The sequence below is a fragment of the Galleria mellonella genome, unplaced genomic scaffold, assembly GCF_026898425.1.
Source record: "Galleria mellonella isolate WM207_F2 unplaced genomic scaffold, CSIRO_AGI_GalMel_v1 utg63, whole genome shotgun sequence".
In the NCBI taxonomy this organism is placed as follows: Eukaryota; Metazoa; Arthropoda; class Insecta; order Lepidoptera; family Pyralidae; genus Galleria; species Galleria mellonella.
In genome coordinates this window covers 7,002,481-7,029,390 of record NW_026442130.1, presented here as the reverse complement: position 1 = coordinate 7,029,390, position 26,910 = coordinate 7,002,481, and the positions used below count along the sequence as shown (strand labels likewise).

The following is a 26,910-nucleotide window of genomic DNA, read 5'->3' as shown; positions in this document are numbered from 1 at the left end:
ATTTAAAATCTGTCGAATCTAGTCTCTGATCTCTGGTCTGATCTATACTATGGTCATTCAGAGTTCATAGTCGAAGTGTATTTTTTTTAATTCTATAATAATTTTAATCGTTTATAAATAAACATTTATTGTAATATTATCTAATAATATGACTCAAGATCTTATAATGTAAAAACAAATTGATTAATAATGAGTCTGTGTGAACGGTGATATTGTAAACCTCTTGTCAAAGAGTATTTTAGTCCTAGTTTTGTAAACAAATTCTTATCAATACGACAATGTGTTGAGTGGTCTGAGCTTGTTGTATTACATCTTTATGATGGCATCTCTTCCTGAAAATGTTATGGTTTCGGTGGTAACTAATAGTAATCTCGATATTATACATTGTTCGGAAAATTTTACTGCTGAGGAATTGTGCATACATTTGTGTAACAAGTATAATATTCCGCCACTGACGCGTGCGTTGTTTGCATTGAGAGTTAAGGGTACCAATTATTTCCTCAATGCTAATAGTGAAGTCCTCCAAGGAAGCAGAGATTATGAATTGCGAATTCGCTTTATGGTAAATTATGGTTTTGTTTATCTTTACTGTATGTGTATTCTATTTTTTAAATAAACAAATGTTATATTGATAACATTTTCTTTAGGCTTATCATGTTCCCCTAAACATATTGATAACCTTTGAGGGAGTCTATAAATTGGATTGGAATTGAGTTTAACAACTAGCAGAATTTGTTCAGATTTCCTATGCTACAATTACAGAAATAATTTATCAAGTGTTCTTTTTTCATTGTTTATTTGATTTCTGATTCTGAAATCATTTAATGGGGTTTTGATGTTATTTAAACATTTAGGAAATAATGATTTTGAATGCATAATAATAATCATAATGATAACATATTTTTATCATAATATATTTTGGAGATCTATGCTGTTAAAATGTATAAAACTAATTAAATAAGATTAATAGATATTTATTGAATTTCTATAAAATCATAAAAACAATTTCCAAATAAATAAATATTGTTTATTTAATGGTAAGAAGGTATAATTTTAAGAGTTTAGAAGCAGAAGGTTTGAAAAGTTATTGGTCTTCATTAATTAGCACAGACAATATTGTTTATTAGCTTATGTATCGGAGAATTGTCAAATAGTAAGATTTAATTAAATTTGGATGTGTTGGTAGCTGAGTATAGGGTTCATAATTTAAAGATTATTTTATATTTTCCAATATGATATTATATTACTACTATCTCTTCAGGTGCCCAAATCAAATCTCTTCAGATTGTTGGATGAGAAGACTTTCGATTACTATTTTCAGCAGGCACGTAATGATATAAATGATAATAAAGTTACTGAAATCAAATATCCAGAATATAAAGAGCAGCTGCTGGGCCTGGGTATCACTGAAATGTAAGTTAATAAATAGGACTATTATTTAGAATGTAATTAGTAACATAATGTTATTTCGTAAAATTTGTATGTTTTGTTTTACTAGGTATTTAATATCTATATCACCTAGAGCAGGGGTGGCTGACTTGATTAGACCTAAGATCTACTGTTTAAATCCTATGCAATCTCAAAATTACATATTTCTTGAAATATCAAATCAAACAACATAGTTCAGTACACAATTATGTAGTATTGTACTATTTTTTATTTTATTAAGAGGGAAACATAAAACAGGAAATTATTCTTAGTAACTACTTTTTTAAATTAGTATGAAGCAATGCATTTGAGCATTTTTTGCTAAATTTGCCCATTGCCCACTTTGTCAATATGTTTTCTTCTAGAGCCCCCATTTTAATTTTGTTTACTATCTGCCTTTTATTTGACTATATTTTCTAATCTCCTCACAACCCCTTTGTACCATCTCAATGATAAATGTTCTCATCTCTTGGCCTCTAATATTCTCTGGATTTTTTTACTGCCCATCTTAAAGTCTCAAACATTTACAAGGGGTCTTATTACTTATGTCGAGAACTTATAGTATAGACCAGGGATTTCTAAACTTTTAAGATACACACAATACACATTTTTAAGAACAGAATACTAAAATAATACTTATAATTACATAGTAATATCACTTTCCCTTTAAGCTTCTCCTGCTGGTTATGCTGTTCGAGTTATAGATTACTATTTGCTTTTCTATTGCAGGTGTTTTATTTAATTGTTTTATATAGTAATATTTTATGTATTTATTTATGTATAAATTTATTTATTTAAAATATTATGTTTATGTTTATATTATATGAATTTATCAAATATTGCTTTATTTTTTTCTCTATTCATAAATGCACCACCTACATATTTCTCGGTTTGCCCAATGGTTGACTGGTACAGAATACCGTCCCATGTTGAGTCTGCCAAATATACATTGAATTTTACTGTGCATTAAAGTTTAAATAAATAAAATATCTATATATCGTAGTTACAATATCAATATATTGTCTAATAAACGGATATATTAAATATCAGTTATCCAATATATTGATATATATAGCCTATCAATGTGGGCGATATCGAAGTGGGTGACGATCTTTTTGCCGCCATCAATACCCAGAGGAGCCTAATATATAGATATGGGAGCCATATCAGTATTTTTTTTTATACAATTTTGAATGGCAAACAAGCTGACGTCCCACCTGATGGAAAGTGGTAACCGTCGCCTATAGACATGAGCAGTACCATGGACATAACAGAGTATACTGTTTCACCCATGATACTCCCCATGCGTTGCCATTCCTGAGGACTCAGGTTTTATCCCTCTGTACCCAGTAAATTCACGCTATACGAGGTCTGTCCGGAAAGTTCGTATAAAAGTGTTCTGGAATGCGAGAAAGAGGAGTGGGGAGGCCAGGTAAGCGCAGGACCCCTTCCTTATGTCCCTAACAATGCTTCAGTTCTGGTCTGACCGCCGTGCGGTGCGAACTGGCTTGTCACGCCATCTGTGAAGTTACCTCTTAACGAAACCCCGTCGGCATGGAGCCCGCTTCCGTTGAAGAGCAGCGCGTCGTAATCAAGTTTCTCTCGAAACTCGGCAAGAATGGCCGTGAAATTTTTGCCGATCTCAGAACAGTTTATGGGGATGATGCTGTGAAGGAACCAACCGTCCACAAGTGGCTAAAAAGATTCAGAGAGGGCCGAGACAATGTTGATTGTTTTTTTCGATGTTCGGGGGATTGTCCATCAAGAATTCGTCCCTCCAGGCCAGACAGTTGATGGAAAATTCTACGTCGATGTGCTCAGACGCCTCAAAGCTCGTGTGGCACGAGTTCGTCCAGAATTGGCGCGAGAGGGGCGTTGGATTCTTCACCACGACAATGCCCCTGCCCACACCTCTCTTGTTGTCCGTGAGTTTTTGAGTAAAAATTCCATTACGGTGACCGAACACCCCCCTATTCGCCGGATTTGGCCCCGTGTGACTTCTTCTTGTTCCCAAAAACCAAATTGGTACTTCGGGGGCGGCATTTGGGGGACATAAATGAGATAAAAAAAGCTACGACGGGGCAGCTGAGAAACCTACAACCAGAGGACTTTCAAGGAGCCTTCTCACAGTGGAAACGGCGTTGGCACAAGTGCATTATGTCACAGGGGGAGTACTTTGAAGGGGATAAAATTGATTTACCTGAATAATTGTAAAATAAAAATTTTAAAAAACTTTTATACGTACTTTCCGGACAAACCTCGTATCCCACCCATCAAATCGAAACAGCCATGCAAACACAACTGCTTCACGGTAGAAACACGAATGGGACAGAGGTACCCAAGCAAACGATTTTTGTACAAAGTCTCCCTCTGGTAATTACCCAAATATTACCCATCCCTACAATACATCCACTAAATATCTTTTATTTTATGAATATCCATATCAAATTATCACAAATAAAAAAAAATCCCCGGAATCCACTTTACGAATCCCTAGTTAAGGTGATATGATGTGGTGTGAAAATTACATTTAAGATCAGACAATCAATGCAAAAAAAAGTTTTTGAATGGTGACTATAAACAATGTGACAGAATGCAATACTACCCAACCCTGTAGATAGTCACAACTTTAAAATGTAGCAAGAACAGTTAATAGTTAAAATGATGATATTTAGATGCAAATCAAAATATTCCATTTCTATGTAATAAACAAAATCTTAATATAACGTTCGTAGACAGATTAAGTATAATGAATATAATTAAATATTAAATAATGTTATACATACTTAACATTGTATTTCCGCTTTTGATTACATAGTAGTTACGTATTTCTTTGAGTAGTTTGTAAACTTGAAATTAATAATTTAGTTCTTTATACACAACAGACACTTGTTCACACAGACCGCCTGGTAGAGGAAAGCAGATATAGATCGCTTTTAAAATGGAGTTTTGGATAATTTAAATAAGGTTTATTTTTACATTTCATTTGTTGGTTCTCTAACATCCACATAAAATAAAAGAAGATAGAAGTAAAATTAAATTTTATTTCAATGATCTTTCTCTATGTTAAATGCGATCAAAATTTGCTCCCCTCTCTTCTTTTCTTTTTTGCGAAGCTAAGAGCGAGTCGCCGTAACTTAATTTCCGTTCACACTGATCGGCTTGGAGAGGAGACTTTGATCGCGTTTAAAATAGTGTTTTAGGATATTGAAATAAGGTATATTATTACATTTAACATTTTTCGTAATCTCTCAAGCATTCTCATGTAACAAAAGTCACGAGATGTAAAAATAAACTTTATGAATAACGCGTATCTGTTCTGTGAAAATCTGTTCTACTATCCAAGTCAGTATGTTTCAATGGAAACTAAGTTACTAGGGACCTATTCTGGCTTATTCTGACATTAAACTCCTTTGCGTAATTTAGAACTAAACCGAGAAACAGCAGTGACAGTGACTGTTTTATATTATGTAGAGATATTACGAAGTTCTGGAAGATTAGTTCACATGTTGTCGCTGTTTATCCGTTCGTTAGAATGTTTACTAAAGTAAATAATATTTAATATAAAGTATTCTGTACTTCTATTGAAGTTATAGAAATATGAACAACCAACATATATGTATACGAATATATTGTAAAGTTTGCTGAACTCGTACTATTTTGATTAAAAATCCTACTCATAAATGTGAAAGTTTGCAAAGCTGTGTTGGATGCTTCTAATTCTATCATACTTAAATGGTTTAATGGATTTAAATGAAATTTGGTACACTGATAGATATCCTAACTTAATACATAAGTAAAAATAAAGGCTTTTGACCTACTGAATAAAATCTCATTTTATTTCATTTCACCTACAATACAAAAAACCTTTTATCTCGGGTCATGCGTATTAGGCAGTGGTGTATATGTAGTGAATATACGTAAACACTATAGGCTTCTTATTTTTGCAGGTGTCGTGCCATGACAGAGGAAAATCTCTCATTAAATGATGTAATTAGAAATCGAAAGAAGTACATCCCAAAGATCATAGTAAAGAAACATGGGCCATTTCCTAAGAAACGCGCAAATACTCACGTTCCTATACTATGCGCCCAAGGTTATACTGCACGGTTAGTACCTATGTGATAAGAGATTATAATGTTATTTTTATTTCTTTGGTAATAGCATAGACTTTTTTTTTGTATTAAACGATGTTAATAGTTCGCATAAAATTTGTTTTTATTTGTGTAACTATTTACTTTACCAATTCTAAAGATTATGAACAGACTTTGTGTTGAATCCATATGTTTGTCATGATTACCTTATTGTTTTTTCTTATTCCCAAATTTTATTAATTTCGATGTTTTTTGCAGTTATTTTAAAACATGTTACATGGAACAGTTGTACACATTGGCACCTAATTATTTAGCGGAGGAGTTTAATAATGTATTATTGCAAAATGGTGATGATGTAGTTCCAGTGAGAGTTATTGTTGCGCCGTTTCATAAACAATACCCTGGCATACGGTACTTCAATACGGTATCAAGAGAGGTTTGTGTTTATTATAATATATTAGCCATTAACTGTGTACTGCAACATAGGCCTTCTCCATAAGGGCAGTTTTGCTACTATTTGCCACGTTTGGCAAGCGGGTTGGCAATCGCAGTTAGACTTCAGTGATCTTTTAAGAGCTGTTGCTGCTCATCCCTCGACTATTAAGTTTCCTTAGTCGCCTCTTAAGAGTCTTATAATACCCAAGTGAAAGGAAGGGATGGCTTATTCCATGCCGAGACCACACGGCGTTTATTATATTGTTGTACTAATTTTTTTTGTAACAAAATATGTACTACCAGTAGTACCTATTTTTCTGCACAACTTCAAATGGTTAATAAAATGATGGCTCACTTGATGGAAAGTTATAACTGCCACCTATAGAAATAGTCATCACATATTTATGGTACCAGTATTGCTACTACTACTTGTGTGTAGGTGTCGTCCTTTGATGTCAAGAGTTTCTAGGCCACCTTAATTTTTTTTATGCAATTTAGTATGATAAACAAACTGACGGCCCAACCGATGGAAAGTGGTAACCGTCGCCTATAAACATGTACAGTACCATCGATACATCATTGTATACTCTGAAATTTATTGGAAGGTCTTTGACATGCTTGCTTTACGTACCTGAAGCATTACATATGTTATAGGTACCCATGACAACGTTTTATCGAAAATTATAATTAATTTTTTTATCTATAATCTTGTGTACTTACCTTTGATGTTGCCTAACTCATGTATTTGTCTTATAATTGTACGCGTTGTTCTTTATCTATATCTATAACTATGTATTTTCACCTAGATATTATTAGTAGTTATTTCTTATATTTTATATTCAGATAACAAGCAAATTTTGAGTTACAAAAAAACCGAAATCAATTATAGCAAAACAGGTTATTTTAGTTTTGAAAAGTAAAATACTTAACCGATTTTGATAAAATTTCTATCAAATCAATCTGAAAGTATATTCATTTAGATAAAAAAAAAATCCAAATCGGTTTATAAATGATGAAGTTCTGAGGTAACAAACTAAGAAAACTAAGGCGTAACTATCCTATCTGGGGCACGTGGCAAATAAATTGAATAGGACCCTCCCATTATGTAAACGGATAGAATAGCCAAGTTGCGTAGCTTTTCTTCATCTTGATAGTTTATTTGTATAATTCATATATGTTTTTGAGCTAATACTCTAATTATTAAAGTAATTAAATTCTTGTGTTCATACCCCTCGGGCCGGCAGCCTGTGGCATTTTCTCTGCTCCGCCATCTCATTGTTACGCTACTAATTAAAAAAATCAACCGAATTGAGAACCACCTCCTTTTTTGAAGTCGGGAAAAAGCTTTCAATCGTTTTGGTTTATATGAACACTGCTGTTGCATTTACAGTTTGCAGTATGTAATAAATATATTTAGTGTTATCTTTAATAATATTATAATTAATTATGTCTTTGATTGATGAGTTACTAAAAAAAGAAACTGGAAGAGTATAACAATATATGATGTTTAAAATATTTAATTTCTCTTCTAGTGGGTTCATGTATGCATCATAGACGATTTAATTTATTTAATGAGAAAAGATGACCTGTCTTTGGAAGTTTCCAGGAAAGGAACACCTTTATATTTCAAATTTGCGACTGAAGAGCAACTTTCCTCTTTCATATCCATCTGTGATGGTTACTACAGGTACATTATATGATTTCTTTTATTTTTTTGCGTATTTATTTTTTATACTCGTATTTCTTTGTATATCGATATTTTGTATGTTTACGATGTTGATCTTAACATTTGCTACATCGTACATAAACAGATATTAGAGTTCATGTTGGCCAAAGGTGAATCAATAATTCTAGCAATATATGTTTATTTCAATATTAATACAAATAGTGATTATTGGCCGTCTATGAAATGTTTTATAAGTACTTATATAGAGCCGGAGAAAGATAATATCTCCCATTATTAGCCTTAATTATAGTTTAATTTGATTTTGTATTAAAGTATTATTAGATATATTAGTATTTGCAATACAGGTTGATGGTTAAATGGACATTCAACCTTTCAAAAGATGACGAAACGCCGTCGTTGAAAGAATTGTACAGACTGAAGTGCCATGGTCCTGTTGGGTGAGTTATAAATCTATAATGTACAATTTTTTTTTTAAGGGATAAACATGTAATGAGAGCTCCGCTTGTGCTATTAATTTATGCTATTGATTTCAATGAGCGAAGATAGGTGAAGATGAATTATGTTCTTGGCATATTATGCATATTCACCACGAATTAACCAAGACGGTTTATTATTTCTTAGTAGAAACAAATATACTGTTTCCATTTCTTATTGAACGCAAACTGCCCGCTGGTAATCAATGTTCCTTTCCACTCAAGGTTTGGTGGAAGAGAACTCTTACAGAGTTATATATCAGTTGTATATCTTTATTTGAAATAAATTATAATAATGCAATTTTTGTATACAATAAAGTACGAATAAATAAATGGTTTCCACAGGAGATTGCGAGGAGGTCGACCTGACGGTATTATGCTAGCAATGGGTCTAATTTCGCCCTCCTCCTTCTTCAGTCAATTATGGCATATAAATCCGTTGTTATTTTTTACAAAAATATTTTGTTAATGTGACATGACAAGGTACTGAAAACTATTAACAGCAAAATTATTGAATAAAGTTCTATAAGTTTATTATTGCGTTTGGGACAGTTTTGGTTTTGTAGGTATATCACTGATTTTGGTTCGTAAAAAATAGCAGCTCCAATGGTGACTTCAATCGCGATACAATTATGAGACCAAAACGGTAGTAGGCATGCGCTATCGATTATAAAAGAAATTGTCGAAATTAGGTTTATTATCGACGAACATATTGCGTAATATGAAAAAAAAACACAATCGTATAGATAACTTCCTGCGTTTGGTAGTCATTTAAAAATAGAAACCGGAAATATTATATCGAGTATGAAAACCATGCAACATTTTTTTTACTTACCGCCTTCGGTCTCATACTGATAACACCATCTGTAATACTGTGTAATAATAGCCAAAACCTTTTCGACATCAATTTCATGTTGGGAGTTCGAGTCGAAAGGGACTATCTGAGCGCTTTTCGCTCGCTTTGAACAAAAAAAAACGGGTACCTACGCAGAGTAGGTAAAAAAGATAACAATGAACACACATGTGGTGGCGATGACCAGTCGGTTGTTTTTGGGGTTTCATACAAAAAATGATCTCCCCTGATGAGCCTGAATTTTTTGCTACTTGCTTTTATAGTTGTATATCCGTAATTATTTTTTTCTCTCTTTCAATTAAATATTTTTTTTTATTATTTATTGGAAATTTTATTTCAGCAGTTTACTTAGTGAATCTTAATTTTATTTTTATAAGAATGCATGAATTTGTAATATTAGGTTTTTCAACTGCGGACATGTCATGGATAATTTTTTTCAGCTATTTATTTTAATGTATAAAATGTAGTCTCAGTGCTTTCAAGACATTTGTCATAATATTTAAGTTATATGTACAAGTGGGTACAATATGAGTATGATATTTTTAAATGTTGCTTGAAAAAATAGCGACTATTAACTTTGGATCGCCACCACTACAAAGAAAGATCAAAATTAGTTTAGAATTGGCGATGATATTAAGTAATAAACACGAAATTGAGAGACACTGAATTGAGAATCTATCTAGTATCGATATTTGTGGACGTCTAGTGAAGGGGTAGATGGTTACCGTTATCATCTCAGTTATCGAGGTGTAACATACACCTGTTTACATTTCAATGATCTTCAGTATGGCATAAAACTCTGGTCATTTGAAAAATAAAGATAATTCATATTCATATTGGATTATTGAAAATACAATAGCAAATAAATAAATAAAATTTAATTCTAACTATAGTCACAGTACTCATGCAAATGTAAAATTATTTTGTACATAATAATTTGAAAAGAGTATCTTGCCGGTTCTTCTCAGCAGATAACAAGACCCCGAATCCAACAGTACAATCATAAAAAAATGATGATTTAAAAGAGCTTGTAAAGAAATCTATTTGAATAAAGATTATTTCTAGTCTAATCTAAAAATGCATTCCCAAGGAGGGTAGACGTCAGACAGGCGGCTCGTCATAAAACCAAAGGCCTTGTGTACTATGAATAAAATCATATAACGCCGACTCTAAATAAATGTGATAAGAGCAAAATGATGATGAGTTATTAGAATATTAGTATTTTATTTATTTATTTAATTACTAGCTCTTACCCATATCTTCGTTCGCGGAACCGACATTCTTCTCCATATAGTAAATGTATATCTTTCAGTGATTGGTCAAACCGTTAAGGTGTCAAGAGGTAAAATAAAAACAAACAAATTTACATTTATAATAACAGTATGGATTATTATTATTTCTAAAATGTTCGCATTTGTTTACAGTGGTGCGTTTTCATATCGGAAATTACAAGTGAAATGTTCAAACAAGCACGGTTGTTACTTGCTACGACAGTGTCACGAGGAGTACAACGTCTTTTATTTGGACGCGTGTAATAAAAACAGGTTTGTATTTATTTATTTAACGAGTTAAGATAAGCCTAATTTAACAATTCACTGTGAAATCTGTAGTATACAGTGTTTTTATTAATATATTATGACTAATATGGGGTTCTTCAAAGGGGGTAAAGAGGTTTCTTCAGGGTCGGCAACGCGCGCGTAATACCCCTGATACTACAGGCCTTCATAACCGCTTACTGTCAGGTGGGAAGCATACGGTTTGTTTGCCATCTCAGTGGTATAAAAAAATATATTTTTCATTTATACCTATATGTTTCTACTGCCTAACAGCTGTTCGCATGACCGTGTTTAGATTTTAGGATATCACAGTAAAATTAATACTTACATTACCATTAACGCAGTCTCTCATTTATTACATACATACATACATATCTGTCACGCCTGTCTCCCATTAGGGTAGGCAGAAACAATGGAACGCCAAATGCTTCGATTCGAACAAACCAGCAAACCAGCCTCTCATTTATTATACACATTAATTAAATAACTTAACTACTAGTAACTTCTATCTTTCTCCGTGTAATACAACGTAACTCAAAAGTTCATTAAAATGGTTGAGTCGTTAAAGCGCCAAGAGATAAGTAACAAACTGTTTTTAATAATTACGTTATTGGTAACATTGAATTTTTAAATATCTGCTTTAAATGTCCACTGCTGAACATAGTCCTCTTCCATAAGGGTGCATTTGCTAGTTATTTCCACGCTTAGCCGGCGGGTTGACAACTACAGTTAGGCTTTTGATGATGATTTAAGGGGGTCGCCACTGCCTAACTCGCGACTATTAAATTCTCATGGTACTCACGGGAAAGGAAGGGGTGACCTGGATCACACGGCAAAATGGTTATACGAATTTTTAAATATTGTATTTTATACATTACTATAATTATACATTAATGTTGCAGCACCCCAGAGACCTACAAAATCGAGTTTAAGGGACATGGATATATATTTCTCAATAAAGAATATCCCAGCATCGAAAGTATTATTAGCCAACACAAAAACTCCAAAGGACAGATATTCTTAAACGAATGTTTACCACCTTCTGAATACGGTATGTATTTGGTATTTAGTATACATATTTATATATTTACTGACTCTAGATTGCAACGGAGTTACCCCCTAATTTCTTGTGCTAGAAGAAACGGGTCTCAGTTGCAAAACATGTACCTATTACTGTGTGTATATTGGTGAAAACAGTGATCAAGACTTAATTTTTATTATTATTTCAGCCATTAACTGTCCACTGCAGGACATAAGTGCTTCCCCATAAGGGGAGGTTTGCCATTGGTTGCCACGCTTGGCAAGTGGGTTGGCAACCGCAATTAGGCTTATAGAGGTGTTTTAGGAGGGACGCTGCTGCCTATCCCTCGTCTTCCCTTAGTCGCCCCTTACGACATTCACGGGAAAGGAAGGGGTGGCCTATTCTACGCCAGGGCATACACGGCGAGACTCTTACACATTTGAGACATTTGACACTTGAGTCACTCGAGACTTAATATAATCTTAATATTGATATATAATACGTATCTTGTAGAAACAATATAAAAATACAATGTAATCTCATTGTCTAATGTTGATTTTTTACTTAGCATAAACTACTAGAGAAAAAGTTGATCTGGCTCTTTTGGGTTTTGCCGCCAAACATCTGTGCTTATATCACTGTTAAGGTTTCAAGGGTGAGATATGACAGGGAAATTACATATTGTATGGTGCCATAACATTTTAGTCCTCAGAGATGAAAACGTACGACCGGTATTATGACGGGCTCACAGTGTATGTCTGTACATGGAATATATATACGAAAACAATTATATACGCTAGACTATGAACGCAATAGAAGCTAAAACAATGATTTTTAGAATTGTTGTCTGTTTGTCTGTAGGTTTGTGCACGCTAATCTTAGAAACGGCTCAACCGATTTAAATACGGTTTTTACTAATATGTTGCGGTTTGCTCCACTTAACATTTAGTGTTTGTTTTATTTAAATCGGTTCATAAATAAAAAAGTTATATCAATCTAAAAAATCACATATAAAATGCTATAAAATAACCGATCAGTTGGATTTGCTGAAACTTTTTTTATTATATGCATTGATTTTCAAAAATTGTCTACGTCTAGTGCGAAGCCGGGTCGCATCGCTAGTTTTGTGATATAATAGTCATAATATTAACTGCTTAAATGTCTGATTGTCATTGCCAAGGCATTCCATTGGATATTTTTATTAATTTATTTCTAGTTTTTCTATATATTTATAATTTATTTATTTATTTCTATATATATATATATTTTTTTTTGTTTACAGATGAATCTCAAGTGCTATTATGTAGTAAACCTGAGAGGCAAGGCGTGCATATAGATCAGTCAGAATTGACGGAAGCACTTAAGACCAACAGGAGCCCGCGTTGTTTGCTCAATAAGGATATACACTTATATATAGGTATTTATTATGTTTTTATTACAATATATACTATGTTCCCCAGGCATTCCCCACAAAACATTGTGGAAATATAAAAATAATTCTCTGGTGATTCAAAATGATTATCAGGCTTTCTAATATGTTTGCTCAGGGCGGGGGGTGGGGTGGGGGGGGGGGTGTTATTAATGTGCACCACCAGTCTCATTGTTAGCAATATGCCCAAAAAGGTCAACCTCCATGTGGTCCCCCCTGGAAACCATCGTGCTGAATTTCAAGTGTCATTACGATGGACTAATTGACCTGCTTTTTCATTCTCACCTATCATCTCTCACTGGGGCCCCGCCAGTGTATACTGATAGCGCAGGCGTGGTTACTATTCCATTATCATTTATAAAAAAAATATGTTTGCTCAAAAATCATATGTAATATAGGTTCGGAGAAGTTCGGCGCTGGGAATTTGACAATGACCTGCAAAGCCATTTGGAAAATAGATGAGACTAAGAAACTTATTGTTGCTTTCAAAGCTCTACAGCAGGATGAACATTTAAAGGTACATAGTTTTATTATTTGCAAGTACAAAATGGAAACTGCTAGGTTTACGCTTCTGATTTAGTTTAGTAAAATATGTAAATTATATTTATATATTTTACCTGATTGTCAAATAATGTAGAGTAATATTTTTAATAATACATATTGCACACGAATGAAATTTATTATTTAAGAACAATAATAATAAATATGCATATATCGTCATAGTCGTAGAATACTGACGGATCTGACAAAGATTACATATAAATCTTTGTCAGATCCATTAGTATTCTACGAGTATGACGATATGTGAATTACCCCAAAAATTACACAGTATTAGTACATTTTTTTTTTATTTGTGTATTAAATAACGCAATATTAATAATGTAAAATAAAGTAAATAGTCACATGTAGTTACTATTAAAATATGTATAAGTACAAAGTGTAATAAAAAAAAAATATGTTAGAAATAACTAAAGGAAATATTATTAATTACACAGGGCTTCATGACTTTAGCAAGCAAGTACGTGAACATCCAGTCTAGTTCAATAATACGTTTATACGGCATGACATTTAATTCTCCCACCGCACTTGTCCTCGAGTATATGCCGTACGGGCCTTTGAACGAGTATCTCAAGTAAGTTTATATAAAATATATATTTTTGCTTATGTTTATATATTTAAAGAAACTGTATTAACACTTATAAGCCTGATTTTTTAAATCAAATTAAAAAATATATAAGTGTACCCTTTACTGCGTTTACTAATGGGGACAAATAATAAAAAAAAAATCAAAACGATATTTTTATATATTTATTAAAAAAAAAACTATTGGTATAATTTTTGATACTTTAGGAATTACATTATATTAGGTAATGAAAATATTTAAATTATTTAACAATGATATTGTATCATTGTAAAAACAATCAAGTGTGCAAACCCCGGTATCAAATTAGAAACTTCAGGTATTTAACATTTGGAAACTTGACAAGAGGGAAACTTTTTACCAAAGTCGTCTGAATGCTTAATTCGTCCCATCCGTGCATCTACGGTGAAACAGTTGTGCTTGGATCGAGACTGATGGTTTGAAGGGTGGAATAGGCAGTAAATATTTGTATAGGTAATACAAGCAATAAATATTTCATTTCATTTAAAATTACCAAACATTGTGGCATAACACCATAATTCTTCAAAAATATTTAGAGAATGCATTGGTTTATATTTATTATAGTAAATAACCTGGAGATTTTTTTACTCTAAAGCAGGAGAGAAAATACGTGTATATAATTGTTGCCTTACTTCATGAGTTGTAAATATGTAGCTATACGATGACGTGAGTATATGACGATAATATTAATTAAATATACTGATTATTAATCGTTAAGAACAAATTTAACAGTTTTTTTTATTGATTTTGTAATTGTTTTGTGTGAGAACAAATTTCTCTCGTTTGCGCAGGACTTAATGTGTGTGTTTTTTATATGTACAGGAGCAATGGCGGCAAGGTGAAGCCGTTGGAGCTGCTAAAGGTGTCAGCGAGTGTAGCACGAGCACTATGGGACCTATCGGAGGCTGGTGTGGTTCACGGGCGGCTGCGTTGTCGCCGTTTGCTACTTGCCGCCGCTGCGCCTGACCGTTTAATTGTCAAGTTAGCCGGGCCCAGCTTGCGGCCGTATACTGTTGACGAGTGAGTATACTCCATACGTCCTTATATACTTTACGTTGCAAACCTAATTTGACTATTGAACTGTTTTGTCTTTTTCTTTCGTGCTAAATTCTCAATTTGAATAAAAGTGACAAAACAGTATAATAGTTGAAATAAAATTTGTAGGAGGTTTTTGTTTTATGAGTAAGGGGATTCGTCTATATTTCTTGTGAAAGTTTCTATTTACAAAAGAATTTGTACAATCTGTTCTAAAGATTACACTTAAATATAGAAATAAAAAAATATCTTTCACAATATTGCAATAAACTCTGATATTATTGAACTTGAAACCAGAACCTTCATTTCCTAAAACCTTCATGAAAATTGTTTTGAAACTTATACAAAGCTACACGACCGATTTGCTACACGTGTCGTCAGAGTATTCTTAGTAGTACGTGTGGCATAATTAAATGTTCTGTATTCATTGCATATACGGCACAATATCAATTAACACGAGAATTGAAATAGGATATTATGCTTTGAATTTATTATGATTACCGTACGCGAACTACGCAAATTTATTAATCAATTAATAAACTTTGATCGGTTGATATTTTTCATAATAGATTATGTAGAATTATAACTGATTTATATTGTTAACAATAGTTTAGGAAAGTTGATATATAAATTTTTGACGGTATGGTAACATTTCAGTGTACATTGGATGCCAGTTGAATTCTTTGAAGATATGAATTTGGCGAAGCGGTCTGTAGTCGGAGACATATGGGCATTTGCGACCACTATCTGGGAGGTGTTCTCCTATGGACTGTCTCCATTGGAAACAAATCCAGTTATGACTGCCATCGTAAGTATTGATATGTATTTTTGTTTTATATTACTGTGAACTATATATTGTACAATTTTTTTTTTGTCTAATGACATTATCTCGAATTCTGAAATTTTAAAATAATAATCCAATTTACATGAAAAGGTATGCTGGAAGAAATCTCTTATTAGAGCTAAGCTCGCCTTTGTACATTACGTCTAAAATGAATTGTGGTTAACATTATATTTTGTGTACAATAAAGAATAAGAATAAATATTTTATTGATAATTATTATCGCAATTGCTAAAGCAGGGCTAAATATATAATGGTGCTTGACGATTATATTTATTGCATATTTAGTATATATTATTTTCATATATTTACTTTGATCTTTTTTTATGTAACTTAGAATGGTAATTTAGCTAACAGCCCTAGACATAAGCAGTATCACGAAAAAATTGAGATGAATAAAAAACGATTTTTTTTTAAGATATATTGAGTTGATATTCTAATCGTAAGAAAATTATAAGCGTCCATCTAATTTTTAATTTTTTCTTAAAATTACAGTTAAAATATAATGTGTACTTTTATTTATGTGTACAAAATGTTTTAAAAATTAATTTGTAATCAATTTCCTGTACATGTAATTTCCGTATAACAGAGTTACAAGAGAGGCAACCGGCTAATGCAGCCGGCGCTGTGTCCCGCGGAGGTGTGGACGCTGGTGCAGCAGTGCTGGCAGTCGAGTCCGTTACGGCCGCAGGAAATCATGAGGGACCTCAACCATATGCTCTACAGAGGTACACAATCGTCTCATTTAAGCTAAACCCCTTATAAAATGCCCAAATTTTTTCAGTTATTATAATGTTTTGTATTTTTCTTTTGCGCTATATGAAGTATACTGAATCAACTGGCTAGCAGAGTAATAGTAGACTATACCCTAATCTTATGGTCTAAGATCCATGCCCAATCCTTACATAGTTAATTGCGTTGTAGACTACATTCAACTTTTTTGACCTTAACTATAATTTTACGCTGTATGTGGTAATTATTAATATACCTTTTTGCAGAGGATGCGAATATCCACGAATATGAGCAGCCGAAGGTCACCAATCACATAGCCATGAACACCGTTATAGCAAGTAAGTAGTTTATGACACCCATATATTAGATTTTGATATAAATTGAACTAAATTATCCATGGCAGTAGGATACGGTGAAGTTGTAGAATTTATCAAGTTAATTATATATTTTATATATTATTTATGATCCCAAAATTAATTAATGCGAACAATTCTTTCACTGGGCAAAGGAAGAATATTGTATATTGCCATTAACTCTGCAATATTTTGTGTTGCCAGCAAAATTTTTACTGTAATTCGGCAATGTATTTATTTAGACGTTTATGTAATACACATTGATAGCAAATATTGTTGATAAATAAAAAAAATACATCTCTCACTGGTACTTACATCCTCTACTTCTGTATACGACAAACCCCTGATGTTTATAATTTTTCTAGGTGACCGATATAATTCTAATGAGCAAAGTGACGTTGCCAGCAACCGATCTCTGATCTCCAATGGCAGCACAATATTCATGAATGGTGGTACTGTGCATCAAGTGAACGGAAACAGAGTAAGTTAAATTATATATTTTTTATTATATTACTTTTGATAATATTATTTCTATAAATATACTCCATCTTCTGAGAATATTCCTCATATATTAATTGTTATTAAAAAAATTTAAGATGTGATCTCAAATTTCTAAGTAAATAGGGCTGTAAATATTTTAATATATTATTTATAGAGATAATGATCCCAAATTCGCCATAGGGTTCTACAATAATATATACACATAATGCCTACTTATTAATACGATTTAATGATGATGATGATTTATGATATTTACCACTTTCCACCAGGAAAGCTAACCTATTAGCCATTCGCTAATATATTAGCCATTCTGTGTTGGAATATATGAAAAATACTTTAATGTATAAAATTATTTGCAGTTAGCGGTAGGTATAGCGAATGAGGATGCATCGAGCGTGCCTCGCGAACCTCTGGAGTTTCCGGTAGAATTGAAAGTCAGCGAAGATGACTGGCATCATGATAAGCCCTTGCCGATGCAGGCAATCGAATCACACGGAACAACCTACCTCGTTAGTTGCAAGGAGAAAATTGGAGGTGTAAGTATTATTTAGCTTAGCAATACTAAAGGTGAGTAGTGTTATTTTACTGAAGTAGGTGTTATTGCGGAATTCTGGTTTGCGGACCATGGGATATTTATTAGAATTATTATTTACATTTATTTATTTAGAATTATTTTGTTTAATATCGTCACTGCTACTACTAATGGTAGCGGAAATAAACAAAATAATTATAATCAAATAATTTATGTTATTTTTACTATAATGCGTTGCGCAAACATGTACATTTTTTTATGTCACTATGTTATTTTTTGTTATGCTCACAAAACTCAAAAGACGAGGTCTGGTGTTGTTGTCTCGTTCTATATCATGCATCTATTAACAAATTTGTTTGACAATTTGCTCATGGCTTAGACAATTAGCTCATATAAATGTTCTTAAATATGTGTTCAGACCTGATAAAGAGTATTTCTATATATGTTCGTCTATATATTACAGGGTAGTTATGGAGTAGTATTCAAAGGATTAATGTTCAGTGAACACGACAACAGTGGAGTCCCAACCACTGTGGCGGTCAAAAAACTCACTCCACAAAAGACGAGTGCAAATATGTCAGCATATGCTGACTTTGAAAATGAATTGAAAATCATGAAAGTGAGTATTAAATTATAATAAATATTGGATAATGCGGTACTTTACGCTTTTCTACTTTGTAGGTTGGTGCAGTCCGCAAAACAAATGTTTGTTTTCAAAGGGATATCGCCATTTATAGTGTGTAGTAGGAGTAAATTATCTCAAATACTGTATATGCTATGTGGTGTATTAATAACAGGAATATAATTGATTTTCATGTGTTTTATCTTTTCTTAGAGCCTAGATCAGTAAAGTTTTGCTTGTGAAAGTAAATACTTTTAAATTATAGACACAAATCCTACATTTATCAACTAATCGTGGTACTAATTTTTTTTCTTTACAGTGTTTAAAACACGAAAATATAGTGAAAATATTAGGTTACTCATGGGAAGATCAGAGTCCAGACCCGACCGTGTTTATCGTAATGGAATATCTCGAGGAGAGTTCTCTCAACAACTACCTCAAGTTTCAGGGCGATAAACTAAGTATTTCGCATTTGCTTAAATACGCAACGGACATCGCTACGGTGAGTACAATATTTTGTATAGATAAAATTTAAAATGTTAGCCACATTTTGGGGAACTAAGAATTCAAATTTTTTTTATATTAATGAATCCTACATTTGTTTTTGTTTTATATTGTTTGATTTATAGCCTTCTAAGGTTTATATTAACAAGTATATGAATACAGTGCAACGATCTTTGTTACACAGTGGCTGGTATATTGGTGTGCGTAAATGAGGGTTCCGGGTTCTTTGTCTGGTCAATTTAGGAAACGAACTTTTCTAAATTAGCTCTTGTCTAGCTTCAAGACTAGTCGATTTTTTATAATAGATGATAATGGGATGGTAGCTCCGCCTGCGCTAACGGTATATACTGGCGGAGCACCAGTGAAGGATGGTAAGTGAGAATGAAAAGGTAAGTTTTTTAATGGGTGATAATGGTATGGTAACCCCGTCTGCGCTATCGTAATACACTGGTGGGACACCAGTTGTAGATGTCTGATGAGGATGAAAGCAGTTCGGTTAGCCCATTCTGACGAATTCAACTAGAATTAGCCACGATGATTTTCAGGGGGGACCACATGGAGGTCGACCTAACAGGGTATATTGCTAGCAATGGTCCATATTACTACAAATCTCTTCCCCGCGAACTAGTCGATGGTGTGATTGTGACACTTATTATTATAAATAAAATGCACACTTAAAAAAATACACAGTATTAAAGTAATGTATTATTTCAGGGTATGGAATATATTTCGAGTAAGAAAATAGTGCATCGTGATTTAGCGACGCGTAATATATTAGTAGTAGATATATGTCGAGTGAAAATATCCGATTTCGGACTAGCGCGAAGGATACCCGGTGTCGATGTATATCAACTGAAGACAGAGAGGCTACTACCTTTCAACTGGTATGTTCTATACGATTTTTAAAGTCTGTCTTGTTATCTCTTTAAGAATATTAATTATTAATCCAAATTTCAGGTTTATTTAACCGTTTTAGTGCCATTGATTTTTACTCATATCTACTTAAAGATGCCAAAGAAATCTTTGTCGTGTTGATGCCATTTATCTATGTCTCTAAAAAAAAAAAACTGTATGTCCTCCAAAAATTATCTAATTTTAATATTTTTTCTAAAGCGAGTTAAACAGCGACTGATTTCACGAGCGTGATGGCGCTCGTCGGCACTCGTAGTTGATGGTATAAATGTATAAATAGCTCCTAAACTTACAGATTACTAGACTTTATACAAAAATCGAGTCTGCATGAGTCTTTGTCCCACTTGTATTTTTGATCGAAGAGTGAGATACGGCAGTTAAGTTATAGGGTATGGAGATACATTGTAATCCTCAGGAATGGAAATAAATAAAGGGTACCATGGGCATAATAGTTCTTATTTTTATATTCTGTAAAGTCTATGCTGCTGTTCATGTCTGTAGGCGATGGATACCATTCCATTAGCTTGTTTGCCATTCTAAGTATTATAAGATATACACTTGTTTTCTGTTCTCTCACATCACAGTATATCTAAAAACTGACATTTTAAAATATACTGTGATTTCACAATATATTTTTGTTATTATAAATAGGTATGCGCCGGAGTCCACCACACATCCGTTTTTGTTTTCGACTAAAAGCGATGTGTGGTCCTACGGTGTCACCATGTGGGAGATATTTACACGCGTCCGCCAGGAAGTGCCCAAATTTGATGTTGAACGACCCAGAGAACGCGCCTCTTGGTTAGTGCTAAATTTTAATTTATAATTTCTTATAAAATTGAGTAAAAAAATACTGCCTAAATAAATAAATAATAATAAAATGATTTTTTTACAAATAAACTTAAGCTTTAAAAGGAACGGACAAGAAACTTGGCAGTTATTAAGTGTATAATGTGATGTCTTAGCTATTTGAATCGATTTTAATATTTTTTATTTTGTTAAAAAAAAAGTGATAAAATTTCTTCAGGCTCGCCAATGCGCATGTAATGCAATAAGGATATTGTAAGCATCACTATCTCCTGTAACCGTTTATCATCACCTTTTTAATTTAGTGGTTTATAATGACACATATTATATTCTTAAAAAAAAAAAAACATACATTTTTATATTGATTTATAAAACATGTCCTTTATTTGGCGCATAAATTTATTCTAAAAAGAATATTCCTTTTCAGCTTTCAAATACCAAATGACTGCCCTTCGAAGATATATAGGCATTTGATGACGGATTGCTGGAATTTAGATCCACAACTACGTCCCAACTTTACAGATCTTAGACAAATTTGCCATGCATTCCTCGATGAGTACAAACAGATTTCGGATTAATTAAACTGTGTAAAAAAAAAATCTGCCTATGTAAAAAAAATATGTAATTATGTTTGAGTCTGACATGGATAATTTTATATAAATACATATATATTTTTGACCACAATTATTAGTCTAAATGAAGATAATTTTGGGTGATATATTTAGATCTAATGCCACAAAGTTAAAAATGTTGCAGTTTCTTTACATTTTAACTGTTATTGCCATTTAAGTTATTTAACTAGATTCGGTTTTAAAGTGTAGTTAACATAGTCGTTATTTTTTTTGACATGCTGTCGACTGGTCAACGTGGGCAATTTCTTAGTGAAAGGATTATGATCAAATATATCGGTTTGTAATTTAACGGTTTTATTATTATATTTAAGAGCATCTCCGCTTATAAACCAGTGTGAAATACGGCTTTATGCTTGAATCACTTATTGTATATAAATGTATATAAGAAATATTTTTAGGTTCCTACTTACAATTTTGTACGTCTCTATTTAATTGCCTTGTTTGACCATGTTAAGTCGGATTTATATTTCAATATTTATATATTTTTTTCAATAAAGCGCTATCCATACAGCTCCGGGTCCACCCTCTATAAAATTGCATACATTTGTACTTGCTCATAATTTTAAATCAGGCCTATCCGACATCTTATTATCTTGCAGCGTATTGTGACTTATCCATACGCCATAACTGTTTCGCACACTGAAACGACGTTTTGTTATATCTGCGTAATATATGATTGTGTATAATGAATTTAATAAATAAGCAATTAATAATAAAAGGATTCGTCGCTGTGCTAAAACGTCGGAATCAGTGTACGAACATAGCGATGTGTATGAACACGGGTAATGGATGTGATATTTGAGCTTGGACTGTCGGTGTTGTGTTAATTAAAAGATATTAAATTTTTTTTTTAAATAATAATTTTACTACATTTTTAATTCAAAAGTTTTATAATTTATACGACTAAAATACAAAAACGATCGATGTTAACCGCAGTGTCTAACCGGGCGGGTAGATACATACTTTATTATTTCCCCGCGTTCTAGGCATCCTTCGTTTGTCAGTTGGACTTATCACAAACTGTACTGATGTTCTATGTAAATATAATTATGAATTTAACTATACAATAATTTATTTATTTGCCATGTACATTTTTGCTATCGAGATATTTACGAATTTAGTGACAGCACAAGATTTTGTGTATTTCTTTATCATCAATTTAATTTTTATAACTATACTTATTAAATATACAAAGTATAATAATGCATTTTAAGAAATTTATGTACTAATTTAATGTCTGCCCTCTTACGGGTATATGTATTTTAAATGTTTGACTTGTGTTTTAAATCTACGTGTTTTAATTATACAGTAAATCAATTTTCCTTGCCATATTTTACTTTGTGTTTAGAAAATACTATATTTTAGGATCTTATTTTAAGGCAATCCTTGTAATATATAAATAATTTAAATATTATATAAGTTTTTACAGAGATCGACGATTTTTTAAAATCTAGGGAATTGGAGATTCAAATTTTGTTCAGTCCTCTTATCTTATTTTGTAGACCTGATTATCTAATGTCTAATAGGTATTCCGTAATTCGATCTTACATAGTTTAATTGCAATTTTATTAAAATAATATTTATACCTGAAAACGTGTTTGGCGGTTTATAATTTTCTTACATAATAATGTTACTATGACAGTGTTTGAAAAATAAGTAAAAACAAAAAGTTAGTACTTTCCTACTGCCCTGTAATATCAAATATTCTATAAAGTCAATTTTAACACGATTATATTTGCTGCTACAATATATTTATTTCTATATTGCTTTTTAAGTTTAATCCTAATACAGGGAACATAGTTTGAGACTGGATTTTTTTTATAATTGTACATTAATTTATATATCTGGTAGAGTTTCCTTATTAAATAGACACATACACATAGTAGGAATGATATAACAAGCGAAACATACAAACATCGCCTGAATACGAATACCTTTTTTGTGGTTCCTTTAAAGCATTTTATTTAGTTTTGTGTGTGTAGTATCTAAGTTTGAAGCTGTAAATGTTATGTTAGATGCCTGTTTTATATTGCTAAGTGTAACGTGAACCTAAACGATTTCTTATATTCACGAATACTTGCCGAGATTTTAAATATATTTTAGTGCAATGATAATAAGTGATGTATACATATTAAGAATTTCAATGACTTCTTTTGTTCAATCAAAAAGATGAAGCTATATTTGCCATAAATTACAATTATTTTTACAAAATCATGTGAGATGTTAGCAATCTCTTATATTATATTGTATAAATATATACCAACATATTATTCTTTTAGTTTTTACATTGGATACAAAATTAAATTTGTCTTAAAAAGAACACTGAATTTCTACCGTTCCTTTTTGATTTGTGTTTACAGATAGTCATAGTTTTGACTGACATGAAAATGAGCTTCTCAAATAATTTATTATATATTTTTAATGTGTTACGTATAATGTACTAAATTATTTTTAATTCGAGTTCGGCCTTTTCGATAGTATAACCTGTAATGCCGTCCTTTAAACGAAATTAAAAAAATTCCTCTAAAAAATTAGAAACTTCAAATAATTAACTAGTGTTAAAAAGTCTTTGTTAAGGGTTGCAGGGTTAAGAATTGTAATGCGAAGTACAGTTGCGACAATAGTTATATTATATATAGTTATTTAATTTGCGCAGTTAAACTATTTAAATCAATATCTATGGGATAAATGAACTTGACTATTATACAAAAATTGAATTGCTCTTATTATAATATATATTTATATATATTATTTATAAAATATGTCACCTTTTTTACCAGCCTAGAAAATGAATTTGTAATTAATTTGCAAAATAATTGTTTTAAAAATAATTTTATAAATCGTCATGAAACGTCAATTAATATTATAAAATGTTAACTGAAGTGTTATAATGCAATGTTTGTTAAATCTTGCTTCTGTAACCATTCTAAAATTCCATTAGAAGTCTACATTTTTTATAATATTGATGTCTTATATAAATACATAGAAAAGTGACGTTATTGTTCTAACATAATTAGCATGGTACAATATATTTTGTAAGATCAAATAGTAACTTTCCACCTGACTGTATGTTATAAATGTACATTTACATATAAAACATCAACAAATTTTGATATTTGTAACACTATCGTTAGTCATGCTTTACTTATGTATACATATATCTTTGGGGTTGCCAGTTCTCGATAAAATCCATAATAATTCTAAAGAAATTTAGCATTGTTATTATTTATTTATTGATAGATTTGATTGTTATTTTTTTCTGACACCAGTAAGATAATTGTTGTTACCGATTCGACTATTTTGCTACCAAAATACTATAATTATAAAGTACAGAGCAACGCCTTGCTGTCGGCGACTATTTAACTGATCCGTATTGATAAAAGCATACTTAGAATTCGTATTCCACGAAGTATAGATATATTTATCTATGGACTGATTAGATCTAGGTTTAGAGCGTAATTAACGAAATTACACTTTATGTAGCGATGACGTCACTTCTCTAATTTGGAGTATACAATTATTTAAGTGCTTGTGTGAACACGGTCTGGTCTTTAGAATGGTTAAAAGCATTATTAACCAAAGATGATATTAAATAATCTAGAGATTAAATTATTATTTTAAGTATAGCTGTTATTTTTTATTTTTTCATTTACAATTTTTGCAATCATGTGTCAATTTAAATTTGTAAATAGCACGTCTGGACGTATGTAGTTGTATATTTTTATTGTAGGTACTATTAATTTTTAGATAATATTTTAGATTATTTTATAATATATTGTTGATATTTTGAGTTGGCAACAGTGTAATTAAATTTACTATAAAATGTGATGACTGGTGTTGTGAGTTAAGGAGAGTTTTTCGAGACGTAAACGGGTGCTAGATGATGAAATTTGGCCTTATTAAATTGTTGACTGTTCGGAGAGACATCACTTGATTTTGGTGACAAAACAAATTCGCTATGCTTAGATTATGTAGCCCCGGTTAAGTTACACGTGTTTAGAATCTAACTCAAAATTTGTAACGTTTTATGACTCATAGACTTACCTTTTTTATTTGAAATATAATGTTTTAATGAAAATTCATGTGATTATTTAAACGATGAAAGGTGTTTTTACTTTATCCTATATATTTATGAATCCTTTTGACGTCGAAATAATTATCGTCGGACTATGAAATCTATTAAATACCAGTAATAGTAGATCAATGAATAAAAGGTATATAGATGTTTTAATTAAAGTCTCTATATAACTCCTCTATACATTAACAGTGTATTTTGTATTATTATTATTTATTATTATATCTGGAAAGTTTCAAGAATTTAAAATTAATAACTTTCATTTAAAAAATAAAAAGTACTAAATCCCTCTTTGGTTTAGTTATTCAAGTACACCTTTAGTACTTTGAATACTAGGTTTAATTTCCTATAATGATAATTAAAAATTAGAAAAGATGCAGATATATAATATATTTACTGTCAGTACTACAGTCTAGACTAATAGTAAGTATTAAATTAACGCCATGTGACACATCGACATGCTCCCATTCCAGCATTATGCATGAATACTCGTGATTATTTTGACACCAATTGATGGATTACAGATTACTGTTGGAGTACAAGACAATCCACATCTTATGCGTCAAGACTAATCTACTGTATAGATCGGGTCAGAGAGGTCTTAGGCAGTGTTTAAGTATTACGTAACGGAAATTGGGGAAAGGGGGTGTCTTGTAAAACGTTACGATGCGTTACAAGTGCGGGAGGGGGGTTCGAACAACGTTATGTAATATTGTTTTTTATTTAAATAAAAACTAGGGAATCAAGGCCTCTTTAGTTGGCAACACTTTTCATTTATGTTTTACGGGAAAACTCGACAGTATTATACGTCACTTTTATTTTATTTTCGTTGTCAGTATTCACTAGTATTCTGACTTTTAGGTAACAATGGTCACTTTTTTATGAGACTTAGAATGGCAAACAAGCTGACGGCCCATCTGATGGAAAGTAGTAACATGACATGAGCAGTACCGTGGACATAACAGAGTATACTGTTTCGCCCATGATACCCCTCATGCATTGACATTCCTGAGAACTCTGGTATTATTCCTCTCTACCCTGTAAATTCATTGCCATATTCCACCATGCAAACAACAGCTTCACGGCAGAAATACGAATGGGACAGAGGTGCCCAAGCAAACGACTTTTGTACAAAGTTGCCCTCTGGTCACTTGGGTTTTATGTAACATTTAAGTAGAAAAATTTTAGCGGGCGTTACTGGGGTGGGAGGGTCAAAATCTTCAAAC

At 32.0% G+C, this 26,910-nt stretch overlaps 1 protein-coding gene across 1 annotated transcript; it reads left to right on the top strand.

Annotated features, from left to right (window-relative positions):
• The first annotated feature begins 41 nt into the window (after window positions 1–41).
• On the top strand, window positions 42–25,826 carry LOC113521758 (tyrosine-protein kinase hopscotch). Its single transcript, XM_026907411.3, has 22 exons — window positions 42–562; window positions 1,262–1,413; window positions 5,379–5,537; window positions 5,781–5,958; window positions 7,490–7,644; window positions 7,989–8,081; window positions 10,395–10,514; window positions 11,429–11,577; window positions 12,830–12,964; window positions 13,375–13,493; window positions 13,972–14,108; window positions 14,961–15,158; window positions 15,831–15,981; window positions 16,604–16,742; window positions 17,013–17,084; window positions 17,465–17,580; window positions 17,960–18,136; window positions 18,596–18,751; window positions 19,074–19,256; window positions 19,973–20,142; window positions 20,822–20,971; window positions 21,405–25,826. The coding sequence occupies exons 1-22, from the start codon at window positions 317–319 to the stop codon at window positions 21,553–21,555; spliced, it is 3,306 nt and encodes a 1,101-aa protein (XP_026763212.2). The 5' UTR covers window positions 42–316; the 3' UTR covers window positions 21,556–25,826.
• The last annotated feature ends 1,084 nt before the right edge of the window (window positions 25,827–26,910 follow it).

Excerpts from the sequence above, each read along its gene's own strand:
- LOC113521758 (XM_026907411.3), top strand. The coding sequence starts at position 317 with ATGATGGCATCTCTTCCTGAAAATGTTATGGTTTCGGTGGTAACTAAT. Across the intron at positions 8,082-10,394 it reads AAGTGCCATGGTCCTGTTGG|TGGTGCGTTTTCATATCGGA; the intron begins GTGAGTTATAAA and ends ATTTGTTTACAG. Across the intron at positions 20,972-21,404 it reads CCCAGAGAACGCGCCTCTTG|CTTTCAAATACCAAATGACT; the intron begins GTTAGTGCTAAA and ends ATTCCTTTTCAG.